The sequence below is a fragment of the Aptenodytes forsteri genome, unplaced genomic scaffold (assembly GCF_000699145.1).
Source record: "Aptenodytes forsteri isolate BGI_AS27 unplaced genomic scaffold, ASM69914v1 Scaffold18, whole genome shotgun sequence".
In the NCBI taxonomy this organism is placed as follows: domain Eukaryota; kingdom Metazoa; phylum Chordata; class Aves; order Sphenisciformes; family Spheniscidae; genus Aptenodytes; species Aptenodytes forsteri.
The window spans coordinates 310,844-331,546 of NW_008795135.1; the positions used below are offsets into that span (position 1 = coordinate 310,844).

Consider the following 20,703-nt stretch of genomic DNA (forward strand, 5'->3'; position numbering starts at 1 on the left):
CTTCTTGTGCACCCCCAGCCTTCTCAGTCGGTAGAGCATGGGAAGCTGAAAAGTCCTTGACTAGTGTAAGCACTACTTAGCAACAACTAAAACATCGGTGTGTTATCAACATTATTCTCATCCTAAATCCAAAAAACAGCACTGTACCAGCTACTAGGACAAAAATTAACTCTATCCCAGCTGAAGCCAGGACACTTGTAATAGTGTTTTCTGCCTTTAGAATATTCGTACTTATCGAGGGGTATGTAATCTGGGGCAGGCGAGTTTCATGTGCTCCTACAGTGCATAGGACAACAGACGGCCAGGAGCGGGGCGGGATTTCCACGGGCTGTTTATTGCACAAGTTATAATAAGCTTGTGTTGTTTTAACACATGATAGCTTGACAAGTTATTTTCCTTATGAGGTAGAGTATATGTACAAAATATTTATCAGTTCCTCAGTGATCTCTAGCGTTCTGTTTCTCTGATATTGTACATGTACTTGTGCAAGCATTATCTTCTGATTTTTAACTAAAGCTGCATGTGCTACCTTTTCATGTAGCTGGGATACACGTTTCATTTCATGTATTTACATTCTGTTGTGTTTTTCTTGTTGTATGGTACTATGGCTTTCTCTTTGTCTTTCCTCATTCAATCTTGCAAAATTGCCGTGAAAATTCAGCAACCCAGGCACGAAACATACTTACCTGTTCTTACATAACTGGTAACAATCAAAGAGATGATAATGCTTTGCTTGCCCACCACAAATTTTCTTCTGGAGTTTCGTATAGTGTTTTGTGTGGTCATAAACACAGTATTTTTATTGGTACCTTTCAAACAAACTCTATTTCAAATTATAGATTTGCCAAGTAAAAACTGAGTTGAGCATGGAACAAGAAACTTCAAAATACGAACAATATACCATTCCACCATAACCCTTTCTTGCACTTTCTTCCTTTTAGTTGCTGATATGTGTTCAAGATGAGTGGGATGGGAGAAAATACCTCTGACCCATCCAGGGCAGAGTCAAGAAAGCGCAAGGATCCCGATCAGCTTGGACCCAGGTTAGACCATTTATGCCTGAAGATGTTGAAAGTGAAAGCCTTAAAAAACCCTGTTACATGTGGACATATTTTTCAGTTAGAAAATGACAAACTTACCATTCTTGCAAAGAGAAGTCAGTACCAAACTACTCTGATTCAGTAATTCTGTGTTGTTGTGGGTTTGGGATGGGGGGTGGGGGGTATTGTCTTTTATTATTGTTTGTTTGTTTGTTTTGAATCCAGTGTAGTGCTAAAATACAGAATTTTGATGACAATATAGGAGCTATGTAAAAATCTTTTTTGGCTAATCGCTGCAAGGAGACAGCAGTCACTCATCTGGCAATCTAAGATTTTTTTACCACCTCTCTTGTACATCATAATCAGGGACTTGAAAAATATTTTTCAGTTATATAGCATTTGCATTATCAACACAAATAAATTTTAAAGAGTAACCACTCATTCAGCATTTTTTCTTACAACTGTCTGCTGTAATTTCACAAGGAGGCAGGGAGTATGAATTGTTTGGTTTAACTTTTTAAGCTGTTTTATTTTCTCATACACTGTCCCTGTATGATACTTACTAGATTCTCAACGCCATGTGGAGGGATACTTGTAAATGTTCAAATCCTACCCCCCAGTTAATCCTCTGTTTTGAATTTCAAATCCCAAACGGGATATTTTTCCCAAATGGGAAAAAATAAGTAACATCTTTTTTAATGCTCCTTTCCTTGTTCCAGAGGAAACCTTTCTGCTTGAGAAATTTGTAAGTTATATTTTTTGTAGTGAGAGAGGGCAGTTCTCTCTGTTTTTGTTAAACTACTGTCAAACCATTTGAAATAATCTTTGAGCTGGCCAGAAGGCAAGCAAACTGACATTAAATGCGACATTTTTGTAAACTCCTCTTTCAGCCCTAAAAGAAGCACTGAGAAACGCAATCGTGAGCAAGAGAATAAATACATAGAAGAACTTGCAGAGCTGATTTTTGCAAATTTTAATGATATTGACAACTTTAACTTTAAACCTGACAAATGTGCAATCTTGAAAGAAACTGTGAAGCAAATTCGTCAGATAAAAGAACAAGGTAAGAAGACTAATTAATTTATTTTGAATATTTTCTGTGTTGATTATTACTTTATTTTTGGCAAACGCGATAGTCTCTTCAGCTTTACTGTAGCAAATTCCCAGGTTTTTCATTAATCAGTAATGAAAAATGGTATAATGTCATGTGAACAGAGTGTGTTAAGTATCATATTCAGTATTTTAAAAGTAAGCTTCACAGAAAATTCAGAAATTGCTGAGAGAGAGAGAAAATCGGTCAGTCCGATGTGTGCATCTGATGGAATTGAAATCAGTTGTGCTTTTACAAAAGTTAAACTAGCAGATGGCTTTGGGGGAAAAATCAAAAGACTACTTATATACTCTTACATGAATGATGATTCCATGTAAAATGGGAATAATCCAGGAGAGTAGGGTATGAAAGTATTCTGCATCCCCCCTTTTGCTTTCTTTTGTTGATATGAATAGATATTGTGGACTAAATTATCTGTGTCCCTTAAATGATGACATCATATCCTCAACTACAATAGATTTGAAACTATTCTAATCTCTAGATAGGGTCCTGTTATAAATGTAAACCAGAGAACGTGACAGTTTTCTTCCTGTTCTTTGTCTAGAAGACTAGTTTTGTATTTCTTTTCTTTTGATATATTTCCTATTCAAAGAAAAAAAACTTTTAGAAACTTCAAATTTTTGGAAGTGGGTTTTGTGGCACAGGTCTGTCTGGGCAGGTGTGAATAGCACTGCAGGTGTTTGGGGCAGATTCACATTCTTAAAGTAGGTGCATACTGTTTTTCTTCTAATTTAGAAGACTGCAGTCTCTTTATAAATCTGTGTTTAGAGTGATTCCTTTGGTTTTCAAACACTAATTAACATCTTTCACTTTTTCAGTATTCTGTGATTTCTGTGGAAAAATAATGCTTCCTTTTCCATACTGTATGTGTGAAGTTATAAAAGTGGAGATTACGTGTTGCATAATTTAGATATGGATTTCTTTCTAAAACAAGTAGGTAGGCAGGGCTGTAGTTTGACATCAGCCTATTCCAAGCTAAATGGAAAGCGGGAAGTGTCAAATTATGTGTCAGCTGCCTCCGAATTGATTAATCTTCGTGAATGTTCCTATTTCTCAGCTTGTTCTCTTCTTATTGCTACTAGGTTGCCATAATTTTTAAAATTTATATTCTAGTGAAGTTGCTGTGCCCCATATTAGAAGTACACCTCTTAACCTGGCACAATGTCCATCATCATTTTGCACCTTGCTGGCTTTCGAGATCTAATTTTTTTTCCTTATTTTGTTTTCTTCTTCCTTTTCTCACGTTCAGTTTCGGATTTTTGTTTTGCTGTCACCAAGAGATGCATTCTCCTTATCCTTACCTGAGCAGGGATAAGGACAAAAAAGTTGTGTTTTCCTGGGAAGTGGGTGCACAGAGAAAAATCTGTTAGTCCACTTAGTAATTCTCTTAGCAGTTCTAGAACATCTCATCTGAAAATCTGGATCTAACTAATGGCAACTTTGGCAAATCCAGAGTTCTGTTGTTCAGGACCAATATCATAAGAACAGTTTTCATATTGTAATAAAGTGTTCACACTCATCAGACCAGGTTACATGTAAATTATTTAAATCATCATGGGGCAGAATTGTACCAGAGCTGAACATGCACTTCATTTTCTAAGCTCATGAAGCTTTATTGCAAAAAACAACTGAAAATACGATTCTAAAGACAGACTAAAATGCTGTGAATGCTTTTTATTTCAACAAATAGAAGTAGTTTGCAACCCTTGAGCAATAAAGATACTAAATTACTATTTATGATGTTGATTTGTTGCACAAGGTTCTTCAGCTGAGAACAATTAAGACTGTCTGATAACTGTTTGAGTCTTTACATAAAACTCATAGCTGGTGCAGACTAGACCTTAAGCCTCTCTAAGGGACATTGCAAAACACTGAGACCTTCTAGGTGGTAATTAATAGCATCTCAGGATGTAGAAACAAAGATTAGAATATTTGAAATTATTCCTTTAAGCTAATGAAAAAGTTTGATACCAATTTCTACACAGAAGCTACATCTCTCTGTTGTTATAGCAAATTTAAAAGGCTTTTCCTTTTAAGAAAAAAATTCAAATGACAGCATATTCTGAAATGCAGCATTGTTTTGGAACAGGCATTTCGTTGACAAATCTCACTCACATATAGTAAACATTCACACTGCATGAACAGTACAGTACACCTATGCTTCTGTTGAGTGCCACAAAAAAACTGACCTAAGCAAGGCAAACAGATTGAAGACCTAATGACGCTATTACTATTGCTATCTCATGTTTTTTAGGTAGTTTATCACCTCACATTGGAAATCCTGCACTTATATATATTCATCATTTAAATGCATTAATTTTTAGGTTGTTCCAAATCTTTCTGATTGCTTTTCCACAGCCAAGACGCATTAGAAGACCTTTACAAGGGTGAAACACTTGCATTATCTTAACAATATCTATTTCTAAAACAAAGTCATGAAAATAATACTATACTTGCATAAAGTGCCATGAGTCTTAGGTTAAAAATCATATTTTCTTACCGTTAAGATGTTTTGTTGGTTTTGTGTTACACTAAATTCCTGTAGGAGAAAACTAAATGAACGTCCTGAAATTTCTTGAGTGATTCTACAGTAACACAGACAAATTAAGATGGCTCAGTTTTTGCACAGTGGGTCTGCTCTGCATTTCTTCAAAATCAGATTAGATTAAATTAGTGAAAACTTATTTTACAGTTTTATTATTTAGAAGTTTTAGTAAAGAGGTTGGATTTTTGAAATAAATACTAAAAATCCTTCACAAGTTTTCTTCTTCATCTATAAATAGAATTGCACATTAAGGTCTAATTACTTACAAAAGCGTAGTCAGTTATAAATACCTAGTAAAGCCACTGAAAGCAACAAGTTTTATAGCTGCTACTGAGATTTGACAAGGAGACTTTATTCTAGGTTCTAGGAATGAAAATTAGGAATGAAGAAATACAGGTTGATTTTCATTTCCCATGTCAAGCTTGCTGGGCTGGTAGCTGAAAAAACTAATAGATTTTTTGCTGTAGTAATACTATATAATTTAGTATAATGTTATCCTGATCTGTTTTATATGCAAATATATATTTGCAATACTGTATCTGTTAACTTTATATCATTTCTCACAGTATATACTTCAAAGATTCTTTAGTTGTGGTATGTTAGAGATTCGGTTTATTACAATTTGAAAGCAAGTTATAAATATATGCGTGTAACTGAATTCATTAGAAGAATTAAAGATATTTGGAAGATGTAACCATTGCATGTAGTCTTAATCTGGTTTTGAAATGTTTTTCGTACTTGGGAAAATGAAGACAAGTTTCTTTACAAAAGCTTAATTTTCTACTGAGGACTTTTACCGTATCATCTTAATATAATTGCATAGAGATTTGTGGATGTCCAGAGGAGATGAAAAATTGTGATTTTAACATGAAGATGAAACAGAAGTTGTATTCGTCTTAAGTGGATATTTCTACTGGGGATATGAGACTTGTGTTTCAAGCACTTGGGGAAAAATTCATTCGGTTTTTTATTTATAGCATAAAAGTGATATGAAATGGTGGTTTTATGGTTGTGTTACATGGTCATGAAAGTGTAGGCTCTCCTGTTATTTGCAGTCTATGTTAGGTTACTTTGAAAGAGTAATAGTCATATATGTTGCAGATGTGTTCATAATGTACACAGATGTGTACAAGCACAGTAAGTTCCGATTTGCACATGCTTAATTAAAAAAGCTTGTTTTAGGCAAATGTAAAGACCACTGGGGATAAATGTTCCCTTTATGTGCCAGACAGCCAAGAAGCTATAAAGCCATTTGATTGTACTTAAGAAATATATTTAGTAAAATAGTGTCTGATTGATTTTAGGATCCTGCCTTATTTTTAAGGAACAACTTCAGCACTCAAGACAGATTCATTTCGGTTGTATAAGTACTGCTGAAAATGTTTTCTCATATCTGAAAATGACAAAATTCTGACAGCAAATAAGAGGAGTCTGGATTCTCTTCTGCCTTAGTTTACAATCAGTTGAATGTTTCACATCACTCTCGTTTCATTTCATACCCACAGTAGTCCTTTTCCTTGAATCTTGTCATCTGCGTTTTTCTTTCTCATTGTTTTTGGTTGCTCTGTCCCCCTTTAGCTGATTTTTTTTTTCCTTCTAGGTATTAAGCAGGATAAAAAAATTAAACCTTTGCCCTCAGTTTAAAGCTCTTTATCCATCATGCTAACCTCAGTCTCAGCAGGTAAATAGCTCACATTTTAAAGCAGAGACTATTTGTTACATTTCGCTGCTTGAACATCTCCTGGTTCAGGCTTTGAAACCTCCTTTTCTTCATTATCTAGTTGTGCTTTTACTCTCTTCTCTAGGTATCAGCAATGCAGTAGGTACAGGGAATACTGAAGAACACCTTAAGCTTCTTCAGCAGTTTCTCTAGCTAAGCAGTCTCCTCTGACCCCTTCACTAGGAGTGTTGAAGAATACAAGACGTGTTTTTTTTTTCTCTCAAGTCCCCTGAGTACCTTTTATTAAACTCCAGGTCTGCATCTCTTATTTTTCTCCTTCTACTCTCCATGCCTTTCTGTTTTCTGTTGCCTTTTTTAGGATGGCATCCACCTGTCTTACTCAGATTCACATATGGTGGGATAAAACCTGCTGTGCCAAAGTATCCCCAAATGTGATTTTATGTCTCAGTTCCATTTTCCTGCAGAGTCCAGCTTTTCATGTGTCACCAGTTTCTGAAGAGGTCTTGTGTTCTGTAGGTCAGCTTTTCAGTAGTACAGGGAAGGGATATCAAGGTGGTGATTATCAGTCTAGCTGTTACTGTACACTTTTGAGTTGTCGGATCTTGTTTTCAGAATAGCCTTACAAGACAGACCTTGGACAGAATGAATCACCATGTGAAAGCTAAACAACGTCGGGAGAACAGAAGTCCTTGGTGAAGAGAGACATGCAAGAGTTATGGAACCTGTATGAATTAAAAAAGAAGGCTTGTTGTTAATCATATATATATTCTTTTTCTGGTGTCACATTTGATAGCAAAAACAGTTTTTGCTTCCCCATAGCAGTACTACTTTGCGATCACAGGGTCACTCCAGCAGATAGTCTATTGTTGCCTCCAGCTCCAGTATGCAAGTAAAATTGCTCACTAAAGGAAAACAGCATGGTCTTAAAGCTATAATGAGGTGTTACTTTGGCTGCTGCTGCTTTGAATTTATCAGATCTGAATTTAGATTCATATTTCACAAGGTATTTAAGCAACTGCCTAACTTTAAGCAGATGAGTAATCCTTGTTAAGTCAGTGGAACTACTTAAAGGTTTAAAGTTATGTGCATAAATATCTTACCAAATCAGGATATTAAGACAAGAAAGCGTGTGCAGACTTGGTGTTTGTTTGTTGGTTTTTGTTTTCCAAATATTTCAGTTGGTCAATTTTACTGTAATTATATTTTTTTAATGTTAATCATATTTGAGGTGGCAGAAGATTTAAAATTGATGCCAATTTTTGAATCATTTTTTGAAGTTCTTCATGGCTATTATTATTTATACGTGCTGTACTTTCAGCCTGATAGGATTTTAAGACTGAATTAAGTGTCAGAGGAATTTGTGCTGTGAAGTCGAGCAATTCATGCAGAACATTTACAAAAAATATTACTGAATTTGCTTTGCTGTCTCGTCTACCTACAGCTGAGAGTGATGCACTGAAAATGGCTTTGATCTTCTCTGTACACTGTAAAACTTTTTGGCTAAATATCCAGTTATGTTGACTGCACTACTTGCATGCATCCAGAGAACTACCGATTCACTGAAGAACTTAAAGTGCTTTTAGGTAATGGAGACCATCAGTTTCTTTTCTGGCTCTGATGAAAAGTAGTCATTAGCCAGCAGACCCATCAAGTGGGAAATTTCCTGGGGTTTGCTTATTTTACTGGAGTTGCGTATCATGCAGACTAGTTGGCTTAGGCCTTATCTACACATAAGTTATGGCACTTGAACTATACTAGTCATTTTCTGTGGAAGCAGTGTTATAATTTAATTAACCTGACTTATGAGAGGAGTAGCTGAAGACGCCTTTATGACATATAGTTGTGTCCACACAGGGTTCAAACTATTGAGAGAGTTGGGATTGTTCAACCTGGAGAGGAGAAGGCTCTGGGGAGATGTTACTGCAGCCTTTCAATATATAAAGGGGGCTTATAAGAAAGACAGAGACTTTTTACCGAGGCCTGTAGTGACAGGACAAGGGGCAATGGTTTTAAACTGAAAGAGGGTAGATTTAGATTGGACATAAGGAAGACATTTTTTTACGATGAGGGTGGTGAGACACTGGAACAGGTTGCCCAGAGAAGCTGTGGATGCCCCATCCCTGGTAGTGTTCAAGGCCAGGTTGGATGGGGCTTTGAGCAACCTGGTCTAGTGGAAGGTGTCCCTGCCCATGGCAGGGAGGTTGGACTAGATGATCTTTAAGGTCCCTTCCAACCCAAACCATTCTGTGATTCTGTGATTCTCTTGCTTCAAGAAAACAGGCGAAAAGAATCATCAAACTGGTAATCAAAATTGTGAAATCAGTGTAAAATCTATGCACTTAATAGGATATAGTGGATTGTTGCCATTTTTTGCCTCCTAATCATGGTTAAAGTCTTATCTGCTGTTTTAGAATAAATATAGCCTTGTTCCCCAAAGTTAATGAGTCTGTTTACTCGTCATCTGATTAGGAGATTTAGGTCAATTTTGTTTTTCTTTTATTTTGACTAAAAGCAATAATAGTGGTCCTAAAGATGTTGATGTGCAGGCTGCAGACTAACCTGTGGGAAATGAGGCAGCTGTTGAAAGCCCTGGTTCCACCATCCCTGCCCTCCTCCTGGCCAGGAGTTTCCCTTCCCTCCCTTACCCTGGCAGTAGCATTTGTGCGGTTGTGTGGTGAGCCTGAGCAGTATTTTTTATTTGACCAGGAGGAGAGGATCTATCTCCTCATGGGTCCTTGGTGGGGCACCCTCCAACACGGGTCCGAGCGTGCCAGCAATGACTGAGCCATGGGCTAACGCCCACAGCTGTCTTGGCACTGTTGGACCTTGCAGGGTGTCGGGCGATGACTGTCACTTAACAAGACGTGTCTCTTGTCCGTGGGCTTCAACTTTGTCGGTGATGGACAACTTCAGTTCTAGAGATAATTTTCTTGAAGTTTTAGACCAGAAATCTAAGCTTTGACTCCAAGTTGTGGGTCAAAGTTGAAGAGAAACTAAATGTTCACTCCTAACTGTTAAGATAGTGGTCTTTTTCAGGTAGAAATAATAATTATTGACAGGTGTTACAGGAAAGCTTGCTTATTTGTTTTGCATCCTACTTGTATTTTGCTTTTCTTCAATCTTTATTTTGTTTTCTTTCATAACTCCTAAATGACCAAGAGAGAAAATCATTCAAACTAGTGGAGCATAGTTGTTTCGTTTATGTTCTGTAGCTGCAAAGATGGTTGTGATCTAAGAGGTCTGTAATACCAATGTTGGGGAATGCTATAAAGGATTGAGCTGCTTCTCCTATAGTTAACACGCTTTGGGGGGTATGTCTCAAGTGTTCCCTCTTTGTTCTTTGCAGGAATATTTTCATTAAAGTTTTTGTTTTGTTACTTTAATATTTAACGATCATAGAATGGGCTATGTATTTTTTACTTCTGGGAGCACAGTAAAAATGTCTTGTATAAGAAAGATGGAGACATCTCTTCCAGAAATTTAGGAATTTGGAGGCTACCTCCTTGCAGATAGTGTATTGTTCTCAGGCTGCATTTAAACTGTCACTGAGCACTTTAAACTTCAAAACTTTACAGTTTTTCTTTTGCAGTTTATCATGTAATCTCTTATGAACTGTAAACATCATAAATGCATTTAGCATTTTAAATTTGGGGAAAAAATAAAATGCAGAAATATAGACTGACATCCAGCCCTCCACAATATGAACTAAGCTCTTGAGTCTAGTGTTTTTCACCAGCTGCTCTGTCTTCAGAGGTGTCTGGTCAATAAGAAACACTGAGTTTAGGTGCTAAAGAACAAATGCTGAGTTTAGGTTCTAAAGAAGAATTGGGGGCTGCTGATTCGAGTCTTAATGTTTGTGTTTATAGTCTTTTATGGCTGGAAGGTATGCAGTGTAAAAGGTGCTGACTGTAGAACACCAGGGCTTGCTGTGTGCTTTAGATTAGTAAATGCAATGTACTAATCTCAGCAGCATGTAAAGCAAGTAAATGAAGAAGGAGACTTCATGTTACCTCGACTGTCTCTGTGGAGCTTAATTTATGGAATAGCAAATGAATTTACTGAGAGTAGTGATGATACTTCAGTCAAAATAAGACCATCTATTATAAGGAACCTAGCTTTTGTTACACAGCTTTTATCTTTTCTTTTTAAAGACTGCAGCCTGAAAAGTAATAATATAATATTTACTCACAATAGGGTGCAATGCCTTTCATACCATGTTTGAATCCTGAAAACCTGTGGATTCACAGCACATTAAAGAGGTATTGATCAAAGGCTCCTCTGTGTTCAAACTAGAACCAAGATAATTGCATCTGTTCTGAGTCATGCATTTTGTTATTTCTATAAAAGATCCTACATATCGACAACTGCACAGTTAGTTAGAAATTGGGGTCCTTGAATGTGAAATGACTGAGGATATGAAAAACAATTACTACTTCAGCTTTCAGTTTCTTTTATGAAAACCCACAGTGTGTAACTGGGGAAAAAAATGTAGACTGAAGTTTGAAGGATGATGTGGCAAATGATCAGTTACTTGCTCTGTCATGTACACTGTTGAGCTCCTAGTGAATGTCCTCAGACAGGTGGTTAGAGAGCCAAGACATATATGCCTTTCTGTTTCCTTTCATCATTAAAGTGTTTTGGCATATCTCTATGTATTTTACAAGACAATGGGTACTCTTGTGTGTGTACTACACACTTACACACACACACATACTCTCCCTCTTCCCTCTGAAAGCAAACCACTCTTCTTTAGCTCGCAGAAGATCAGAGCAAATGTCAGAAGATGGGGACAGAAAAGTACATAAATTTAAGTTCTGCTACAGTAGAAAACTTTCAAAGTAGATACTCCATAACTGGAGATGCTCCAGATATTGCCATGTTATCTGAAATAGTATCCACGTGCCCCTTTGGAAGAAGCAGCGGTGTGGTACCTCTGTTCACTGAGGCTGTATTCATCTTGAATCAGAAAGGTATGTCCCTGCAAACCTTGCTTTGCTTACCTGACACAAAGCGAAATGGAACTACGCAGTGTGCCTGCCACAGAGGATTCTTTAACAGGCAAAGGCAGGATACAGCCTAATGCCTGGAATCTGTGGCCAAATCCAACTCATACGTAAGGTGCAGATTCTTAGTGGAAAGTTAATCGAAATTTGAAGCACCTTAAGGAAGAAATTGGTAGGTTCTATCAGCCCTTCCAAACAGATTTGAATGTCCTTCGAAATATATATTGTAATTCAGTGGAGGTTCTTGGCATGATGCAGGAGTCACTTGGTGAAACATTTTGGGATGCGTTACAGAGATCTGTCTAGACAGTTAGAGTGGTCCCATGTCATCTTAAGATGTGGGAGCATGAAGAGCACTAGCCTTTTACTGGTACTTTTTCTTCTGAGGCAAAATTTCCTAGAAAGACTTGGAACAACCTGCAGTTCCCATGATCCTTCTGACGGAGATGTCTTCCAGAGACAGGTTATTCTATGTCAAATTAGGTCTGGGCCTGTGTTCAACATGGAAGAGGAAGTGTGCCTAAATATAACAATTGATTCACTTGGAAACGGGAAAAAAGAGGAGGAAGAGATGTCAAGGTTGTAAATTCTAAATATAGATCGGAAAACTCAGAGGGACCCTCATTTAGATTTTTCTTGGTTTGTTTGTTTTGGTGTTGGGTGGAAAAATATCGAGGTATTTTGTGCCAGTAACATAAAATTCTTCCTGTCTTCCTTCTTTTCTACAAAACCTTTTACCTCCTTAGCTTGGAGGAAATATTTGAATGAGTTTAGTTTTCTATCTTTAGTTATTTCTTAATATCCCCCTTGACATTTCTGAACACAATACTCCCTGTCACTAGCTGTCAAAAGTGTTACTTTACGTAGAATGGATTTTCTTTGTATTTCAGCCTTTGCTGTTTTCTTTTCTCTCCTTTTTAATAATTGTCCTGCGTTTTGTTTTCCACTTCTTCCCCAGTTACGCTCTCTCTTGCCTTCAGTGCAACTTTAGCCATGGTTTTGGGACCAGCATCACTGTACCTGTGACAGTTTTATTCCATTCACCGTTGTCTCTTTGATACTATTTTTCCTCTTAGTGCTGCAGTAAGAAACCATCAAATCATTTTAGGGAATGTGACAAAACTTACTAATAAATTGTTGAGTGTTACACTGATCGGTATCAAGGTTTTTTGTGATTACCATTAAGCTTGGAAGTTGAGTCACCATCTGTCTAAATGCTGGAGATGCTGATTTTCACTAGACATTATAATACAGCTTGTCAGGCCATTGTACTTAATGTTCAAATTATAATTATGTGTTTGCAGTTGGCAATCTAAAATGTAAAGATGCCCAGTAAGCTTTTTTTTGGTTGCGTTTTTGTATCAGTGATACAGACAGAGAAGCCAGTCCATAAAACCTTTATTAAATATAACTGAGGGAGGATATTGGCTTTTGTGAGTTACTGTGTAAGAATATCTTCCTTTCCCTGAGCTCTGTGATGGTTGTGGGCGTTGTCATTCTTTCTTTCTGTGAAGCTCAGACAAGGAGCATACATCCTTTATCTCAACAGCTTAAACCCTTTCCAAAGGTGGAGGCAGAGAAGCCAGTCCATAAAACCTTTATTAAATATAACTGAGGGAGGATATTGGCTTTTGTGAGTTACTGTGTAAGAATATCTTCCTTTCCCTGAGCTCTGTGATGGTTGTGGGCGTTGTCATTCTTTCTTTCTGTGAAGCTCAGACAAGGAGCATACATCCTTTATCTCAACAGCTTAAACCCTTTCCAAAGGTGGGGGTTTGGTTTCTGTTGTTGGGGTTTTTTTGGTTTGGTTTTTTCCTGGTTTTTTTTTTTTTTTTTTAAAAAAGGATTTTGACCCAGATCTATAAATGGCTTAGAATTTAGATACTTAGCTCAAAACGCCATATCCTTAAATGTTTAGGCTGAGGCAGACCTATAATCCTGTGGAAATAACAACTGTTATTTAACAGGTCTCACCTGTTGGTGCTCTAATGGGTGAAGTGAGGAGCAGGCACCCATGTTCCTTTTTGCAAGCAAGTAAGTAAATTGCAGACAGGAGGAAAAGGTTCTGGATTATCACTTCTGATCTGATGTATGGGCTTGGCTGCAGACCTGCATTAGCAGCTTTCGTGCCAAGGAGGGACATGAGCAGAGTCAGACCTTAATCTTCAACATTTCCTGGTTAAAGCCACATTTGCTCAGCGTACTCAATGAGGCGATTGCCAAACAGGGGCACCTCGCTCCCAGCCTGCGCCGTGTCAGGACCTTGGGGCTGGGGAAGAGCAGCGAGGCCACAGAGCTGGCTACGGCAGCGCCCACTGCTACAGCATGGAGCATCCTTTCCAATGAGCTGCGAGTCGCCCGCAGTTAAGGGAACTGTGTTTAAGGCAGGTCAAAGTTTCTCCTCAGAGGAGAACTGATAAAGTTCACTGAGAAAATAGAGAAAGCAATACTGTTTGTGTTTAATTATTTTTCTGTTTATGGATTATACTGACTTATTTAAGACTCGGTGCTGATCCCTACTTCATGACTCTGAAATAGAGAACAAGAAACGATAATGCCTAATTAATTAAGTTGTAAGTATGGTTCAGTCTATTGAAGGGAGCCCATTTGTATCTATCAGTTCTATTATCAGGTATTTTAAAATGTGACAGAACAAATTAATGTAATTGAGATTAAAAGTGACTTTGGATGTAAATCTTAGCAACAAGATAAGCAAAACTTTTCTACGGTAATGAAAAAAGATCTTTTAATTTTAGAGAATACCTTAAACGATACATGTTAATAGTCACTACCATCCTTCCAACAGCCATGCTGTATTCGTGACATACTTGAAGTAATGTAGCCACTGTTGAAATATATGAAATGAATCTTAAACACAGTTTTGTAAAGGATTTGAGTTAAAAAATTGCTTTAAGTAACTAACATGCAGAAGTAAACAGGTTCTTTTAGGCAGCTTTTGTTTTTCCTTCTGCTTTCCTTGCAGTAATGGGAACATTTCTGTTTCTAAATTGACTTAAATGTTTTGCTGAGGCCTGTGATGGTGGGTTAGACAAGCAAGAAAAGGGGCCCCAGCTCCTATTCCTGAACACTGAGCTATTATAGGAAGAAAACTTTACTTGTCCTTAATGATTTAGAGCTTTTTCGTAAAAGATTTATCTACTATAATCTGGACTATTAGAAGCAGTAGGAGCCCTGTTATCCATGTTAGCATGGACACATTAAATTAAACTTGTTTCTGTTCTTCCTTAGCTGTCTTCAGTTATCTGTGCTCCATTTTGGCCTACACTTTATTACAGAAACTTTTTTCTTTCATGGATCCATCATATTTCTTTTTGGTGTGCCATATTAGGTCTCTTGAAAACGTTTGCAGTTGTCAATGGCAATTTATAAAAGCAAAAAGATCCTTGCCTGTTGTTGCGAATGATCTGGTGTGTCACAAAGATTTATCATCAGCATCCCAAAATAAAGAAGATATTTTGTAATCATGGTGATGTGGCATTCGAAGAAAGGGAGTCATCTGTTTTCTTTTAACAGTTGGTTGAGTACATAAGAGTGAGGCTTCAAGAAACGGAGTCTGGCTAGATTAATATTCCTTTGCAGTGTGTTATTTTGGCCTAAGTTTTGGAAACCTATAAGTTTAATTAGCTTGGCAATTGCATTTGCAGATTCTAGTCTAAAGAGTGTTAACCCTGTATCTTTATTTTCAACATCTTGCCTGTGTTTTTACGCATCAAAGAACCAACTGGAGAGCTGTTAACTTTTGTGAAAGCAATGTATTATTTCTGGGACAGTGATGGAGCCCTGTTTTGAATGAAATTATCAGATCCTGCCATCTTTCTTGTCTTTGAAAACATCAGCTCAGCCAAAATGTTAAAGAACATTGGGCTCCCACCATTTAGACATTCATATTAATGCTGTTTTTAGAGATGAATTATCAAAACAAGATGAGGTTACTCGTTAAGTAAATCTAACACTTTTAAAATTGTAAATGCCAAAACATACAGTAAAATTTTCTGTCCTAATTCAGTACATACCAAAGAAAATAATTACTTTGTTAAACTGAGTGATGCCAAATATTTGTATCTAATATTTCAGTGCAGAGGTCAGTTAGCTTGGCTCTTTCTTTTGAAATTCAGCCATATTAATGTAACGGATTTTAAGTCAACGCTGATGGATGCGTGGCATTTGTTATCGTGTACATTTAAGTAGTTTACATGAGTGTTTTGAAGTCATCTAAATACCAGCAGAGGCAAAACTGTTTCCTTGGATATGTGTTTGTGTGTACAGCTGCAGATACATATATTTGAATCTGCTTATCTGATTCCAGAATAGAATAATAAGTGATTAAATTGAGCGTATTTTGGGGTAAGGCACTGATAGCCAATATACTTGATCTACCATGTGTACTCCTTTGTTGTCTAAGTATTGTATTTTAGGCACTTATAAAATATTCTAAATTACACCCTACCCAGTTAGAGATTTCAGATTATACCAGCTACTACACATTCCTAGGAAGTGTAAATGCAAAAAAAAAAAAAACCCACAACCAAAAAAACCCAGCATTTAAAAAAGCATTTTAAACCAGTGACGATTATAAATTCTCAGCACCATCCTGGATTTTGTCCTTTTGACAGAGAAGTCTCCTGGGCAGGCAGCACCTTTGATGATTAATTTATTTATGCTCTTTCTCTAGCCAGTCAGTATACAGTGGAAAGACAGTGTTTGTGGTCTTTTTGGAGACAAGAGAAAGAATATAGCTTAGAAACATAGGAATGTATACACACATGCGCATTTGATTTATCAGTTTGCAAGTTAAGCACACCCTTTCATTTTATATAAAAGCGTATGTTGAACGTACTCAAATATTTTAATAAGCTAAGACCTGTCTAAAAATTCTGCAGGACTAAAACTACACCCAGTTATATTCCTTTCCACTTTTTTTGAAAACTTAGTGGAAAAGGTCGATGTTGCAGCATGTCCAGGGGATCAACAGGTGAAGGTTGTGATGGAAGCTTAATTCCACATTCAAGAGATCTTCATGAAAAACAACTTTCCACTCACAATGTGGTAGTTTGATGTATCCTCACAGTTTAAAATGAGGCATGGGGTGAGCAATAGTTTCTGGATCTAGGGTTGCTTTTAATCTTAGTTTAGATTTCACTTAAATAGTAGGATGACAGTTGTCCTTCTGTGTCTTTACTGATAAATAAAAATACTAGAAATAATCTCAGCAGGGAAATTCTTTTACTTTCTGTGTTGTTTTTTATTTTTATTGCGTGCTGGGGATGGATCAAGCCATTGAGGATTTGGGGTCCCAGATAGGACGCTTTATTCTTCAGTTAAGCAGCAGCAAGTGGGTTGTTATTCTGGGTTTTACTTCAGTCCCCAGTCCTTAACTTGCCAGAAACTAGTGACCTTCTGAGGTCATCTCAGGTGTGAATAATCTCTGCCACTGCATTAAGTAGGTAAATCTGGGAATAGTAGGTACATATTTCTGCAAATAGTGCTATTTCTGTAAATAACGTCACTTTTAGTTGCCGCTGTTAAATCCAAGAGTTAGCAATCTTTAGAGAAGCTATTTGAGTGTATTTATAGAGGGTGAGACAGCCTCGGTGCTCTGGATGGAGTCGTGTGCCGGGAGCGAGGCACTGCGATACCCTAGCTCATGGGGCTTGGAGCTGATCAGCTCCTGGGGCGAGGGGAGGAAGGAGGGGGCACTTCCACCACTGCCGCCCGTCCTCTTCCTCACTTCCAAGAAGTAGACCACCAAGTTTTGTAATAATGAGAGAAAAAAGGGATCGTAGATGTGATGACAGAAAAGACAGGCAAAATGAGAATGGGGAAGAGAAGAAACGAAGGAAAAGGTAGTAAAATGCGTATTAAAGTATTTAGCAAAAAAATACATACAGAGATACTAGGCTTCTTTCTGTCCAGCAGTTAAATATTATTCTTGGTGAGTTGAATTTCATTGTCTTTGTCCTTGTTCCAGTTTAACTGAGCTGGGGGCAATTATTTCTCAGGCAGTACATCTTACAGAAGTTGTACCGGGTGACAAAAAAGCTGACTTGTACAAAAAAAGAATGATGGAGAAATGTCAAAATTATTAAGAGAAATGAAAGTAGTATTAATTTTATGTATTATTACTTACGTTTGTTGCTATCCATCGTGGTTTTTCAGTGCTTGTTTTACTTTCAGCGTCCATGAAAATTTTATACACTGGCTACTGTTACTGAATTTTCTAAGAGCAGATATCACTCAAAGCTTGAAAAGCTCCATGAAAGTTTACCTATATTTGGTGGTTTTGTGAGAATGCACAGCTTTTCGTAGGGCTAGTGTCTTAGTGATGCTTCTTTACAGTGGGAAGGTGGGGCAGGTATGTGTGGGATGGGAGAGCAGCTGAGCCAATTAGAAGTTGAAAACACTGCGAAGAAGAAATTGCGGTGTTGTAAGTGCTATTACTCCTGAGCGAGTAATTGAACTTACAGCTTTCTGAGGGCTTTTAGCTTAAGCCCTGGGGTCATTTACCATTTAAGTGTGCTTCCACCAGCAGTAGTAAATATGAAGCTAAACCACGTGGGTGTGATGAGCAGAGCGGGGCATGGGGAGGTGTGGGGCGCTGCTGGGCTGGGCTGGGTGGGCGAGCGAGCAGGCAGGTGGGCACGCGGCCCTTTCCAACTGAAGGGGAGCCAAGCCGTGCTAACAAAAGGGCTGTGTGTCGGGGAGGTGGGCAAAGCTGAGCTCTTAGATTGCTCACAGTGAATAAACGTGCTGAGAAAAAGTGCAGCTGTGCTTTTTTAATATGCACTGCAGGAGATTTCAGCAGCCTGATGATATATCGTGCATTAATGTTGAAAAGATAAACACATTTGGAGAGCACAGGAAGGCCTTGTGTTTTTATGTTAGCAGAATGCTTCCTAATGAATAAGAACGTGCTGCTGGCTTCACAGAGCCATATGGCAGATTTTCTAATTTTAGTTTGGTGCAGATGCATAATTCTCCCTTGTTTTACCTCCTAAAACCTTCCTGAGATGTTGCATAGTTTTTCCTGTAAGACTTGATCTATAGTTTCTGGGGGGAAAAATGTATTCAAGAGTCTAATAGCTTCTTTGCTCTGGACAGATGTATGCTGTGTGATGAAAAAGCAACCTCACTGCATAATCACTTCCCTAAAATAGTAGCTAACTTTATTCACAGGGATGGGATAAGCTGGTCTTAAAATTGATTGCTGAAATAGTTGCTGTTTCTTAGGCACCGGTCTTTTGAAAAATTACTTGCTTTCAGGGAGAAAAAAGAACTTGTGTCGAGGCAATAGGAACTGGGTAAGAAACATGCATGTGGGTATCGAGTTCCATGTGAGCCATGGATCATAGTGCTTTGAATTACTAAGCTACAAGGCAGAGCTGCTTTCCCTGTGGTTAACCAAGCATCAAAATAACTTACACGTTCTTCACTGCTTTGCTTCATCATGTGTAGTGATCCAAAACTACTCACGTTACCAAATACAAGCTTTCTTTTTTTGTTGTTTTTTTCTGCTTTTTATTCACGTTGATACATTTGAAGGTACTTTTTTGTATAGCCCTATTCATATTAAAAACCTCCTGTCCATGACCACAGTCAATATAATTATTTAGCAATAGTCATACACAGATGTTATTAAATCTGGTATTTCAAATGTTATTAAATCTAATACTTAAAGCTGTAATTTCAACTAAAATTTAACAGTTTGCTAAGTATACTTTCTATTATATGTTAACATTAGTTTTTAATACTATATCTACCCTTATCTTTGGCCAGTTATATACTTTTACTGTTTCCTTGATTGTTTGTTTAGATTTTATTTTTGCACGGCAATTCAGGAGAGATCAGAAGGACCACACAGGGTAAACTTACTCACAAATATGAATGAAGCAAGACAAAAGTAGTTGGCTAATGCATACAAAAAATGGAGAAGATAAGTTGTTTTCAAGACAGTTATAGTGTAACATTTAATTGCATGTTTAAACATTATATAGCATTTACAATCACTTTCAAGTGACGTTGCTGTTACTGTTATAAGGATCTTTCTTGATTCATGTGATTTTTCTAATGTGCAGAGTTGAGCTGGCTAGTATCCCTTATAATAAATCCCTCTGCTTATATTTTTTACCTATTATTATATAAATATTATATAAATAAGTGTATATGAGATGGGTGTGGCATTTCAATGGCATTTCAATAGCAATTCCAGAAAATTATGAAGAACAGGAATTACATGGGGCACCTGAGAAAACCTGTTTTAAACAGTATTGGATAATAAATTTGATTCTGCCTGTTACAGGTTTTTTTCTCTTGACCTTTTTCTTCAGCAGTTTGTAGAGCACGGGCGCTGCCCTGTCCGGCGTTTCGCCAGTCTCTTTTTTGCTCCTCTTGTTCTATGAAGAACCTTAAGTGTTTCTCCTATGAAAAATAAACTAAATGTGTATTGATGCAAATTTTCTCTTTCAGGTTGTGCTTCATCTTTTTGCAATCCCTACAGAGGCTACCGTTCTGTTCTTTACTTTGAAAATGCATTTGTTTTTTTGCAGAGAGCATCGAGGGGGAACTATTTCTGTAGCCGGTTTCATTAAGGAAGTTGGAATAGAGCTTGAATACAGACAAAGAGAGCTTTTCGGGTGGTTCAGCTGGTCCTGCCTGCCCACCTGTAGGAGGGGAGGGTTTGAAACACAACCAAGAGAAGGCGATGCCCATCAGTAGCACTTCTGAGTCTGCTGTCAGAAATCCAGAGAGAACCGACATAGCTTGAGTTGGGAGGATGGAAAACCAGGAAGGGTTCCTAAGTTAAAACATAGCAGGAGACTTCGAACTATTGCTTTTGGCTTCTCTTTCTTTGACTTAGGAATTTCTGTTAAAACTAATGTGATTTCACAAAGGTTTGCTTTCAGAATCTGGAATGAGCTTCAAATAAAGCTTGAGGCTTTCCCACCGATAAATTTGTCAGAAAATATTTGTGAGGGCTTTTTTTTCCTTCTTTCTTCTGTATATTAACATAGGAAAGTAAATACAGTTTATGGTCACTAGGAAGATGCCCAATTGAAAATACTAATATGTATTTTAGTATATTACTACATATACAATTGTAAACATATCCACAGTTTAAAGTCTAAATTACACACATCGCTAAAATGCTACATAATTGGATATATATGTTCTTTGTAGTATCTCTCTCAGGAGTACTTCTATTTTATTAAAATTTTTTTCCCTCTCTAGCTGAACTTTTAATTGAGAGGAGCTAATAATTATTTCATGTGCGTGAAGTTTATTCTGCTGTAATTTAGATAAAATGT

At 37.3% G+C, this 20,703-nt stretch overlaps 1 protein-coding gene across 1 annotated transcript in view; it reads left to right on the forward strand.

Moving 5' to 3' along the window:
* The window catches only part of NCOA2 (nuclear receptor coactivator 2), a 190,104-nt gene that overhangs the window by 109,597 nt on the left and 59,804 nt on the right, over positions 1-20,703 (forward strand). The window contains 2 exon segments of the mRNA XM_009278417.2: positions 942-1,043; positions 1,931-2,103. Of these exon segments, the coding sequence (XP_009276692.2) occupies positions 961-1,043; positions 1,931-2,103 (256 nt within the window). The 5' untranslated portion in view covers positions 942-960.